Source organism: Aotus nancymaae, unplaced genomic scaffold (assembly GCF_030222135.1).
Source record: "Aotus nancymaae isolate 86718 unplaced genomic scaffold, 86718_ANA_hifiasm-v0.15.2.pri h1tg000058l, whole genome shotgun sequence".
In the NCBI taxonomy this organism is placed as follows: domain Eukaryota; kingdom Metazoa; phylum Chordata; class Mammalia; order Primates; family Aotidae; genus Aotus; species Aotus nancymaae.
In genome coordinates this window covers 16,190,033-16,203,281 of record NW_026988472.1, presented here as the reverse complement: position 1 = coordinate 16,203,281, position 13,249 = coordinate 16,190,033, and the positions used below count along the sequence as shown (strand labels likewise).

The following is a 13,249-nucleotide window of genomic DNA, read 5'->3' as shown; positions in this document are numbered from 1 at the left end:
ATGAATGTGGCAGTGATTGTTAAATCTCTTCTGGGTTTAGCCACCCAGAAAAGCTACCCAGCTCCAGGGTGGTACTGGGGTTTGTCTGCACAGAGTCCTGTGATGTGAACCGTCTATAGGTCTCTCAGCCATGGATACCAGCACTTGTTACAGTGGAAGTGTCAGGGGGGTAAAATGAACTCTATGGGGGTTCTTAGCTTTGTTCATTTAATGTTCTGTTTTTGTGCTGGGTGGCCTCCTGCCAGGAGGTGGCACTTTCCAGAGAGCATCAGCGGTGGTGGTATGGAAAGAAATGGGTAGTTGGCAGGGCCCTAGAACTCCCAAGAGTATATGCCCTTTGTCTTTAGCTATCAGGTTGGGTAGGGAAGGCACATCAGGTGCGGGCAGGGCTAGGCATCTCTGAGCTGAAACTCTCCTTGGGCAGGTCTTGCTGTGGCTGCTGTGAGGAATGGGGATGTGGTTCCCAGGTAAATGAAGTTGTGTACCTAGGAGGATTATGGCTGCCTTTGCTGAGTTATGCAGTTTTTCAGGGAAGTGGGAGAAAGCCACCAGTCACATGCTTCACCTAGCTCCCACACAATCCAAAGGGCCGGTCTCACTCCCACAGTACTTCCCCTAACAGCCCTAAGTCTGTTTCCAGGAAGTGTGCGAGCAGGGCTTGAGGACGTGCCCCAGGCTTCCAACCTCCCAGCTGTGAAAGAAAAGGGCTTTGGTTTTACCCCTACTTGTGGAGTCTGCAAGCTGAATTCATGCCCCACCCCTCCCCTCCGAGTTCTGGCCAGGAGGCTTCTTGCCCAGTTCAAATTGTTACAAAATTTAGCTGAATATTTCCTTCTCCCTGTAGCATTTTCCCTTGTGCCTCTGGCCGCCCTCCCAAAGGATCCCTGTGAAACCAGGCAGGAATGTCCTGCTTGGGTACCCAATAAGCTCGCAGGGCCTTTCCTGCTGATTCTTCTACCTCTATATTTTGCTCTCTAAATTGACTCAGCTCCAGGTAAGGTTGGAATCTTCTCCCACAAACTAGAACCTTCAGTTTCCCCAGTAGGAGTGTGTGTTTGGGGGTGGAGGATGTCCCTTCCTACTTCTGTAGTTTGGACACTCACAGTATTTGGGGCGTCTCCTGGGATAGTCATTATTGTTAGTTATCCCCACTACCCAGATTGGGAAGCTGAGGCACTGAGCTTTTAGGTACCTCACCTGGGTCACGTAGCTAACAATAACAACAACAAAACCTCAAATGGATGTCTGCCAGTGCTCAATGATATACCCTCAAAACATTAAGCCAGGTGTTATTCAGACATAAAATAATCAGAAAACAGAGGTTCCTCCCATAGATATTCAACAAGATCAAACAAACAGCTGCACTGATCCATTTTTCCCTCTAAAAGTATGGATCACAGGGGCATCTGAACCCTGCATTTCAAGTACAGTTTACAAATTATTTCACCAAGGGTTTTCTAATCTAAATAAAGTAAGACAAGGAAGCTGAGATGAAGCACAAAAGTTAAATTTAGTAAAAGGCACACAAAATGATACCTTTTCATCCCTGTAGGGTTTCTTCATGGGTGTCTGAAAAAGGGAAGTAGATAGAAGGCATAAGGGAACCCTATATGTGATATAAATGATCACAGCTCAATGTTTAGGAAGACATTCTAAAGGGGGAAATTTCCTCCTGCAGGACAAAAGAGGATAACAATAATAGCAAACATTAATTGAGTGCTTACTGCATGCCAGGCACCAAGCATCATTCTAAGTGTTATTTTTTCTAATCATTACATGATTTGGTCTGATTTGATCTTCACAACAACTCTATAAGGCATATGTTGAGAAATTAGCCCTATCGTGTGTGGAGAAGCACAATGTAAGCTCAAAGGGAACTAATCTGAAAGGACAACTGCTGCATTCACACAAAACAATGTTAGGAAAATAAAGATTAATGGCTCTTGCCTATAGATTTTATAGATTTCTATTTGTATAATTGCTGGAGAAACAGATTTTAAAATTTACCCAAATAAAACTGTACCTATTAGTTTGCAGTTATTTACTGAAAATAAAAGACAATTGTATCACACTCTCCCCCAACCCTTCACATTGAATAGCATTTCTATAAAATGAGTGTTTAGAGATTTCTAAAACAAAAACAATATAATAGAGGAACAACAAAGAAAAAAACAACTCAAAGTATCTGAATTGTTTCTGGATAAATGAATGAGTTTTTTAAAAATATTCAAGCCAATATTGAAAATAATTCAAACAGAGAGAGAGAGAAAGAGAGAAATTATATTTTCTTCTTCCGAATATAGCTGTGTTATATATGTATAGTGTAGGAGACCAGAATATGCCACCCCAAAATATGCCTTTTTGGCATAAGGATTATTTTGAGTTGATTATTCTAAGAAACTACAGACACAGGAGAATCTCTAAAAACAGAGAAGTTACCCATTTGTAAGAGAAATTTACATGTATTTTTAAAAACTCCATTTGTAAGAGTGTCTCCCGCATCATACCAGAAAGACAAGCCTTACTCTAAATCACTAGAAACTCTTATCAGTGGAGAAAGTACCTGCATAAATTTGCATAACAAATGTTACCCTTGTTTACCATGTTTTTTCTTTTTTTTTTTTATTTTGCATACTTTAATTTCAGAACAAAATGAACAAACAAAATAAAAAACCACAATACACAACATCCAATCCTGCTGTCAGAGTAGGGAAGAATGGGGGCTTGACACCCTTGTTTCCTGCCTTCAACCAAAGGACAGGACAGAAAAACACCAGACATCAGCAGTGGGAGCCAGGTGGGACAGGGGCACTCAAGGCTGCAGGGGGAGCCATGGGGACAGTATACAAGGGCAGTTTTTCAACTATGAACTCCTAATCTACTTCTTCTATGCGAGATGCATCCTCATCACCCTCAAGAGGAGGGATCTCATCAGGAACTGCAGCACTGGGTTCCTCTGCTGCCACTTCATCTTCATCGATACCTAGACCTAACTTGATCATGCTGTAGATGCGGTTGGAGTGGGTCTGGGGATTCTCAAGGGAAAAGCCAGAAGAGAGCAGGGCGGTTTCAAACAGCAGCACCACAAGGTCCTTAACTGCCTTATCATTCTTGTCTGCCTCAGCCTTCTACCGCAGCGTCTCCACAATAGGGTGGTCAGAGTTTATCTCCAGGTGCTTTTTGGCCATCATATAGCCCATGGTGGAGTTGTCCCGATGTGCCTGGGCTTTCATGATCCGCTCCATATTGGCTGTCCAGCCGTAGGTGCTGGTCACAATGCAGCAGGGTGAAGACGCAAGCCTATTGGAGATTGTCACCTTCTCAACCTTCTTATCTAAGATTTCTTTCATGAGCTTGCAGAGGTTCTCAAACTTTGCCTTGCTCTCTTCCATTTTCTTCTTCTCCTCCTCATCCTCCAGTAGCTCCAGACCCTCCTTGGTAACTGAGACCAGGCTCTTCCCATCAAACGCCTTTAGCTGCTGCACACAGTGTTCGTCAATGGGCTCAGTCATATATACCACCTCGAAGCCCTGCTTCCGCACTCGCTCCACAAAAGCTGAGTTGGCCACCTGCTCTTTGCTCTCACCAGTGATGTAATAAATGGACTTCTGTGTCTCCTTCATGCGAGAAACATACTCTGACAGAGATGTCATTTCATCTCCAGACTGGAAGGTGTGATAGCGCAGCAGCTCAGACAGGCGGCGTCGGTTAGTGGAATCCTCGTGAATTCCAAGCTTGAGATTTTTAGAGAATGCCTCATAGAATTTCTTGTAATTCTCCTTGTCTTCTGCCAGCTCAGAGAAGAGCTCAAGGCACTTCTTAATAATGTTTTTGCGAATGACTTTCAAGATTTTGCTCTGCTGCAGCATTTCTCGGGAGATGTTCAGAGGCAAATCCTCAGAGTCAACCACACCACGGATAAAGTTGAGATACTCTGGTATCAACTCATCACAGCTGTCCATGATGAATACACGACGGACATAGAGTTTGATGTTGTTCTTTTTCTTCTTGTTCTCAAAAAGGTCAAAGGGAGCCTGACGAGGAATGAACAGCAATGCCCTGAATTCCAACTGACCTACAGAAAAGTGCTTGACTGCCAAGTGGTCTTCCCAGTCATTGGTGAGGCTTTTGTAGCATTCTCCATACTCCTCTTGAGTGATATCATCAGGGTTTCTAGTCCAAATAGGCTTGGTCTTGTTTAGTTCTTCCTGATCAATGTATTTCTCTTTGATCTTCTTAGTTTTCTTCTTCTTATCCTTACCACTATCATCCTCCTCATCTGAACCCACATCTTCAATCTTGGGCTTTTCTTCATCATCTTTATCTTCCTCTTCTTTCTCACCTTTCTCTTCCTCTGCCTCATCATCAATAATTTCCTTCTCTCGTTCCTTCTCCAAATAAAGGGTGATAGGATAGCCTATGAACTGAGAGTGCTTCTTCACTACTTCTTTGACCCGCCTTTCTTCTAAGTACTCTGTCTGATCTTCTTTAAGGTGGAGGATCACTTTGGTACCCCTGCCAATGGGCTCACCATGGTCAGCACACACAGTGAAGGAACCTCCAGCAGAAGACTCCCAGGCATACTGTTCATCATCATTGTGCTTTGTGATCACAACCACTTTCTCTGCCACCAGGTAGGCAGAATAAAAGCCAACTCCAAATTGCCCAATCATGGAGATGTCTGCACCAGCCTGAAGAGCCTCCATGAATGCTTTAGTACCAGACTTGGCAATGGTTCCCAAATTATTTATGAGATCTGCTTTGGTCATGCCAATGCCTGTGTCTATCAGAGTCAAGGTACGTTCCTGAGGGTTGGGAATGATGTCAATTTTCAGCTCTTTACCACTGTCCAACTTGGAAGGGTCTGTCAGGCTCTCATAGCGAATCTTGTCCAAGGCATCAGAAGCATTAGAGATCAACTCCCGAAGGAAAATCTCCTTGTTGGAATAGAAGGTATTGATGATGAGAGACATGAGTTGGGCAATTTCTGCCTGAAAGGCAAAAGTCTCCACCTCCTCCTCTCCATGGTGCACTTCCTCAGGCATCTTGAAAAGAAAAGGCTCACAGGTATTAGAAAGCAAGGTGGGCTGGCTGTCCAACACACACGCCGCACAAGTGCAGCACCGGAGTGACTCGAGAACTACCATGTTTTTTCTAGTCACATTCCCCTAACTGCTTCCCCTCCACACCCTTCTTTCTTTATTTCAACTGAAGATGATATTTAAGCCTGAATTTAAAGCTATGTTTTTGAGATTTCCTCTTTGCTCTCAGTATCCTCAATGTATACATAAGGCATACATGTTAATAAACTTTTTTGTTTTTCTCTTGTTAATCTGTCTTTTGTTACCAGGGTCTATCCCAACTAAGAACTATGAAGCATAGTGGGAAAAATACTGTTTTCCTCCCATACAATAAAATGATCTCTTTAGGTTACATTGAAAAACTGAGGTGAAAAGATATTTCTTCCCATGTTAAATCAATCACCATGGACACTCAAAAGAAGTAAAATATAAAATGGAAGAAAGTTTTATTTTTAATGAAATAAGGAAAGAGCTGCACAACAAATTATAACCAAAAAGAATACGTTGGGGCTCAAAAACTGATACCCCAAAATATGGCATTTTGTCATGGTGAACTGAAGAAGATTTAAGGTCCTTCTGACTTTCCTCACTCCCCATAATAGTCTCTCTTAAAGCCTAGGATAAAGTTGTTCTCTGAAATTCCTTTATCTGCCTAAAGTCTGAACTCACCAAGGAAAAAATTGATTTTTCTTTCCCTCCCTGTTATCTCATAACCTATTGCAGAAAAGAAGGCCAAGAATGTAACCACACCTGAACAGACTCTTTACAAGATAATGTCTGTCTTTTAGACTCATTCACATTCTAAAGAGAACCACTTACCAGATCATCTCTGTTCCCCAGCCATTCATTCTTCCTAGTAATCCCTTACTGCTTCTCAATAGATTTCTCTTGTTTTGCAAGGATCCAAGCCCCCATTCTTTCTGTAGCTTTAAGATAGTATATAAGGACCTGATGTGGTGGCTCACCCCTAATTTCAGCACTTTAGGAGGGCAAGGTGAGATTGCTGAAGGCCAGTCCAAGACCAGTCTAGGCAACATAGGCAGACCTTGTCTCTACAAAAAAGAAAAAAGAAATAGCCAGGCATGGTGGCATGTGTCTGTATTCCCAGACACTTGGGAGGCTGAGGCAGGAGGATTGCTTGAGATAGGAGTTGGAGGGTAAAATGAGATATGATCATGTCACTGTATGTATTCCAGTCTGGGTGACAAAGCAAAACCCCATCTCTAAAAATAAATAAATGAGTACATTTTAAGAGATGTTATGTAAGCTTCTGTATTTCACTGAGGGATTGGGTTTTCATTCTGAAGGCTCCCTTTTATACACATTAAATAAATATGTATACCTTTTCTCCTATTAATCAATATACTTCATGCCAGTGATTTTTAGGGAACCTCCAGGGGGCCAAGGGCCTTGACCCCTACAAATATCAGTCAAATGCAGTGGAACTGAAACCTAAACAGGCATAGATACCAAGATAGACCTAAATTCTCCACATATTAAGGAATATTGTTAAGTATCAATGATATACCATATACCAAGAAATATTCTAAGTATTAACTAATTTAATCCTGATGACCCTGTGAGATAGGTAATACTATTTTCCCTATTTACAAGTGACGAAACAGAGGCATAGAGAATGTAAATAACTTGCCCAAGATCACAAAACTATTGGTTTTTAACACTGAACCTTGAACTCTGGAAATTGAGTAGAGCACAAAGCTCTCCAAAAAGAAGTGGCACAAAAATCCCTCATTTAACAAAGTTTTGATACAAGGCTGGGCTGCACTGAGAGAGCCTTTTTGAAGTCACTCTGACACAGAGTGGCAAGAGAGGCAGCTTGAACAAAAAAACTCCCGGAAAGAGACAGGTGGTCAGTATGTCAGCAAGGGGCTGGGGGTGGGGGAAGGCAACCAATTTGTAGCTGTTTCTTTTTTTTTAATTGCATTTTAGATTTTGGGGTACATGTGAAGAACATGCAAGATTGTTGCATAGGTACACACGTGGCAGTATGATTTGCTGCTTTCGTCCCCATCACCTATATCTGGCATTTCTCCCCATGTTATCCCTCCTCAACCTCCCCATCCCCCGCTGTCCCTCCCCTAACCTCCCCAACAGACCCCAGCGTGTGATGCTCCCCTCCCTGTGTCCATGTGTTCTCCTTGTTCAACACTCGCCTATGAGTAAGAACATGCAGTGTTTGATTTTCTGTTCTTGTGTCAGTTTGCTGAGAATGATGGTTTCCAGGTTCATCCATGTCCCTACAAAGGACACGAACTCATCATTTTTGATGGCTGCATAGTATTCCATGGTGTATATGTGCCACATTTTCCCTGTCCAGTCTATCATCGATGGGCATTTCGGTTGGTTCCAGGTCTTTGCTATTGTAAACTGTGCTGCAATGAACATTCATGTGCATGTGTCCTTATAGTAGAACGATTTATAATCCTTTGGATATATACCCAGTAATGGGATTGCTGGGTCAAATGGAATTTCTATTTCTAGGTCCTTGAGGAATCGCCACACTGTCTTCCACAATGGTTGAACTAATTTACACTCCCACCAACAGTGTAAAAGTTTTCCTATTTCTCCACATCCTCTCCAGCATCTGTTTTCTTCAGATTTTTTAATGATCGCCATTCTAACTGGCGTGAGATGGTATCTCAATGTAGTTTTGATTTGCATTTCTCTAATGACCAGTGATGATGAGCATTTTTTTCATATGTTTGTTGGCCTCATGTATGTCTTCTTTTGTAAAGTGTTTGTTCATATCCTTCATCCACTTTTGAATGGGCTTGTTTTTCTTTGTCAGGAGAAGAAGAGCAAGTGCCAAGTCATCACTCAAGAAGCCTGTGGCACATGGGGCTTTACTCCAAGGTTATCAGGCCAGTCTTGTCAAACTGTACTGCAAAATCCATGTAAACCAGCTCTGAGATTGTTGATTTAAATCCAAGCAAGCTGAAACTTCATGTTTCCTTATCTACACAATTTTTTAGCAAGTAAATAATCTATAACAAATGTCTTACAGAATATTTTGAAAATAGTTTTATAACATTAGGCCAAGGATGGATTACTAATTCATACAGTTGGTTTGGTCTTAGAAAATAAGGTGGCAGGGAAAGAAAACAGTAGAGAGATCCCTCCTTCATTCCTTTAGCCAAAATAAATTGCGAAGATATGAAATGTTTAAATATAATGAAATGAAATTTTTAAAACCCTAGAAGAAACCATGAGAGATTTTAAATGATAAATTTAGGATGTTTGATCAAAAGTTTAAAGACCTCTACCATGTCAGGTAAAAAGAAAAGCATATATCCCCTTCCTCAGTGCATCGTTTCTTTAGGATATGTATTATACATATATATATATATATATATATATATATATATATAAAATATATGAAACATGGATTTTTAAATACAATTATAGTCACTCACCATACTCTAACGTTTATGTATCTATATACATCTATACAGATATAAATATATAGAGAGATATAAACTTAATCCTCACAACTCTAAGAGGCCTGCATTTAGAAATAAGTTGCTCTGTCTTTAAAGAGTTAATGTGTAACAATAATGCTAAACTATAAATAATGCTTGATTTCATCCTATTATAATGTATAGTCATACATCATTTAATGATGAAGATATATTCTGAGAAATGCATTGTTGTGCAATTTTGTTGTTGTATAAACATCACAGAGTGCATTTACACAAACCTAGATGAGATAGCCTACTAGACACCTAGGCTATATGTCATAGCCTGTGGCTTCTAGGCTATAAACTTATATGGTACACTACTTTACTGAGTACTATAGGCAACTACAACATATTGGTAAACATTGGTCTATCTAAACATAGAAAAGGTGCAATAAAAATATGGTATTATAATATTGTGGGGTCATCATCAATATATGCAAGATTATTGTTGCCTGAAACATTCTGTTGTACATAACTGTATATATGTATATACAATTTCAACTTTCTAAATGCAAGACAAGGCTCTATACAAAATAAGGGAATCCCAACAATAGGAAGGAATTGGGTGCTATACTGCTGTGACAATGAACATTGTTCACTGTTGCATGTTTCAGCAACCCATAGTGGCTGAGAGCATGGGCACAGAGTCAAAAGACTGAGATCAAAACTGTATCATTTGCTAGCCCTGTGACATGACTGCTCTTAATAGGGTTCACCAGAGAATTAAGCACTAATACTCCAAAACAATTGTTCTATACAATGCATTAATTTATTTCCTAGGTTATTAGAATAGTGTTAGTTATATATTCTTGGAAGAACTGAGAAAATAGTCACTTCAATCATTTTCTATAGGGCTTAATTATCTCACTGAACTCCTTATAAGAGAAGCTCCAAGCTTAGATAAATTATGTACTTTTTCTATGCCTATTTTCTTACTTAATTTCTAAACTGTAGACAAAAATCATACCTTGTTCATAATTTTTAAAGAGAATTTAATCAGCTAAAACATGTAAGGCACTTAGAACAATGCAAGGCACAATAATAAATGCCATGTATATCAATATCATATCCATATTTATATTTTTCACTTTTACCTATAGCATGGGTGCTCAGTATAGTTGAGGAATGAATGGATATATGCCTGGGTGAAAATGAACAGTAATGGTGTGCAGAGTAAATTAGGTGAGATAGGAGGCAGAAAAGCTTAGAACCTGCTTGAATAATAACACAAAGAGGTAAGTAAAGAGGTTTTGAAACAGGGAGACAACACTGGAAATTGAGAGAACAGAGAGATTATTGCACAAGTCTTGGAATCTGATAGGCTGTGGGGAGTGGAAATAACTCAAACTTATGAGCTTGGGTAACTGAGTAAATGGATGATGGTGTCATTCACAGAAAGAAAAAATAAAACTTCCAGAGAGAATGATGAGCTGAGTTTGGAACATTCAGGTAATTAACCTTATAAGGAATGTGAAAGGGGATATTCATTCAAAGAGATTTTTGTTACCCTTTTCCATTTATTTATTTATTTATTTATTTAACTTTTTCACTTTGCTTAAATCCAAAGGACCTTCCAACCCGGACTGCATTCAAACCATTCCAAGAAGAGTACCATATTTGGTGGTTGGTGTGTATGGTTGCAAGTCATAGAAACAACTGTTATTAGCTTAGGAAGAAGAAGTAGAAGGGTGCAGGAATTTATTGTTGTAACATAGGGGAACACTGTGGAAATAATTGGAGCAAACACATTAAAACTTCAGAAAGAGTATAGTCAGGAAAGAAACCCCTCAGGTACCTAGAAAGGACTCTTGTCTCAGAGTTTTCTTTCTTGGGTTGGCTTCTTCATTCTCTCTCTGCAGACCCGTTATTTCTGCTACTCAGTCCACACACTGAGAGGTGGCCATGCCACTTGTAGCAGATAGCAGTGTTCTGCCCAAATAACTTCCAATTCCAATTTGTCCTTTCTGTGGATCCCCTAGCTTTGGTACACTTTTGAGGTAGAAGATTAGAGGACTTATTTCTTGGCCCCAACCATATGAAACAAAGAAACTTGCTGGAACCAACAAATGGTGCTGAAAGCAACCTCTAATTGCCCTCATTGCTCATTAGCATAAGACACTCCCATCACCACCATGACAGTTTACAAATGCCATGGCAATGACCCAGATGCTACTATCCTTTTCAATGGAAGTTAATGTTCCTTTTCTAGAGATTTCTGCATAGCCCACTCCTTAATTTGCATGTAATTAAAAGTAGGTGTAAATACAGCTAGCCAATAGTCCACAAGTGCCAACTCTGGGCATACTGCCTATGGATTAGTCCTGTTCCACAAGAAGCGGTACTGGTTCAATAAAAGGTGCTGTCTTTTACTGCTGGTTCATTTTTGAATTATTTCCTGAGAAAAGCCAAGAACCCTGCCAACCTAAGCCCCAAATTTGGGGGCTAGCCCAGCTGCATCCCTTTTCCTTCCCTCCCCAGTGTACATTTTGTACACTGGCTCAAAGGGTGAATTTAATTTCTACTCTCAGTGGTAGCTAATTTGAACCTGATGTGAAATTGATTGTTTTCAAGAAGTTACTAGTATGTATGTGTTTATTAATAGACAGGAACTGAGTCTCATTTTTCTTCTACTTTCTCTACTAATCTGTTTACGAAATGTGATTTTCAGCAACCATGAACATACATGCAATGTATTAGTCTGTTTTCACACTGCTATAAAGAACTACCTGAGACTGGGTAATTTATAAAGGAAGAAAGTTTAATTGATTCACAGTTCTGCATGGCTGGAGAGGACTCAGGAAACACAATCATGGCAGAAGGTGAATGGGAAGCGAGGCACATCTTACATGGCAGCAGGACAGAGAGAGCGAGAGGGAAAACCACCAAACACTTTTAAGTCATCAGATCTTGTAGGAACTCCCTCACTATCACGAGAACAGCATGAGGCAAACTGCCCCCATGATCCAGTTACCTCCTGCTAGGCCCCTCTCTTGACATATGGAGATTATAATTACAGATGAGATTTGGGTGGGGACACAAAGCAAAACTGTATCATGCAATGAGATGAAATATAATTTATTTCAATATCCATCTGGCTTTTTAAAAATTATTATTATTTTTAAGACAGAGTTTTGCTCTGTTGCCCAGACTGGGGTACAATGGCATGATCTCGGCTCACCGCAACCTCTGCTTCCCAGGTTCAAGCAATTCTCCTGCCTCAGCCTCCCAAGAAGCTGGGACTACAGGTGTGTGCCACCATGCCCAGCTAATTTTTGTATTTTTAGCAGAGACGAGGGTTCATCATGTTGGCCAGCCTGGTCTCGAACTCCTGACCTCAGGTGATCCACCTGCCTCAGCCTCTCAAAGTGCTGAGATTATAGGTGTGAACCACTGTGCCCAGCCTAACTTTTCTTTTTAAATAACATTTATTTTCTCTTTTAGGGCATAGGAATTGTAGTTCACACCTACAGTTCTGTTTAGAGGACTGCCATGATGGTCTTGGAGTCCCATTTGCTAGGATATAGCAGAGATGAAAGTACCTGGGAATTTACATTCCCCCACCCTTAATGCAGTCCTTAGTCAGTGATAATGGCTGAAAACATAGGCATGCCCTGCTTCCTTGTCTTTAATCAGAAAGAGTCCAAAGTGTAACTCACACTCCAGGGTTCTCTTGCAAGATAAGATCGAGTAATCCTACCTTCTATGGGACTTTTCCTTCCTCCTTTATACTGCCTTGTTTCTATCAGTGCCTTAATGATTTTTCCTGTGAGCACTTAATGATTTGATTGATGTTGTATCCTCAACTCGGTCTGTTTCAGGGGAACCCAACTGTTATGAGTTGAATTGTGTCCCTCAGTAAAGGTATATTGTAAATAAAGTCCTTGCAGATGTAATTAGTTAAGACGAGGCAATTAAGGTGGACTCTATTCTAATATGACTGCTATCTTTATAAAAAGGGGAAGTTTGGGGCTGGGCTCAGTGGCTCACGCATGTAATCCCAGCACTTTGGGAGACCGAGGCGGGGGATTACAAGGTCAGGAGTTTGAGACCAGCCTGACCAACATGGTGAAACCTCATCTCTACTAAAAATACAAAAATTAGCTGGGCGTGGTGGCACATGCCTGTAATCCCAGCTGCTGAGGAGGCTGAGGCAGAGAATTGCCTGAACCTGGGAGGCGGAGGTTGCAGTGAGCCAAGATCGTGCCCCTGTACTCTAGCCTGGGCGACAGATTGAGACTGTCTCAAATAAAAAAAAAAAAAGCGGGGGGGATGTTTGGATATGGAGGCAGACATGCACAGAGGGAAGAAACACAAGTTGAAGATGGCTCTGTAACTAGAGTAATGCATCTACAAGTTAAGAAATAACAAGGACTGCTGGCAAACACCAGAAGCTAGGAGAAGCAAGAAAGGGTGAGAAAAAACTCAGAGCAGGCCATGACTTTAGACTTCTGGCTTCCAGAACTGTAAGAGAATAAATTTCTAAACCACCAAGTTTTTGGTACTTTTGTTACAGCAGCCCTAGGAACCTAATGCATTAATTAACAACAGTCATGCTCCCAAGATTTTACACCTTTTCTCTTTAACAGCTCAGTACAGACTGACACAAGATTCTCTTAGTTCCTATTCCAGATTCTCAGAATATAGCTTCTGACTGGATTATGCTGGTCTTTAAAGTATATTTAGGAGATG

General features: G+C 40.7%; 1 protein-coding gene across 1 annotated transcript; it reads right to left on the bottom strand.

The window, feature by feature from the left end:
- Positions 1–2,619: 2,619 nt before the first annotated feature.
- Positions 2,620–5,111, bottom strand: LOC105714240 (heat shock protein HSP 90-beta-like). Its single transcript, XM_064364409.1, is given in 1 exon segment — positions 2,620–5,111. A coding segment is annotated over 1 exon segment (2,172 nt). The 5' UTR covers positions 5,046–5,111; the 3' UTR covers positions 2,620–2,873.
- Between the last annotated feature and the right edge of the window lie 8,138 nt (positions 5,112–13,249).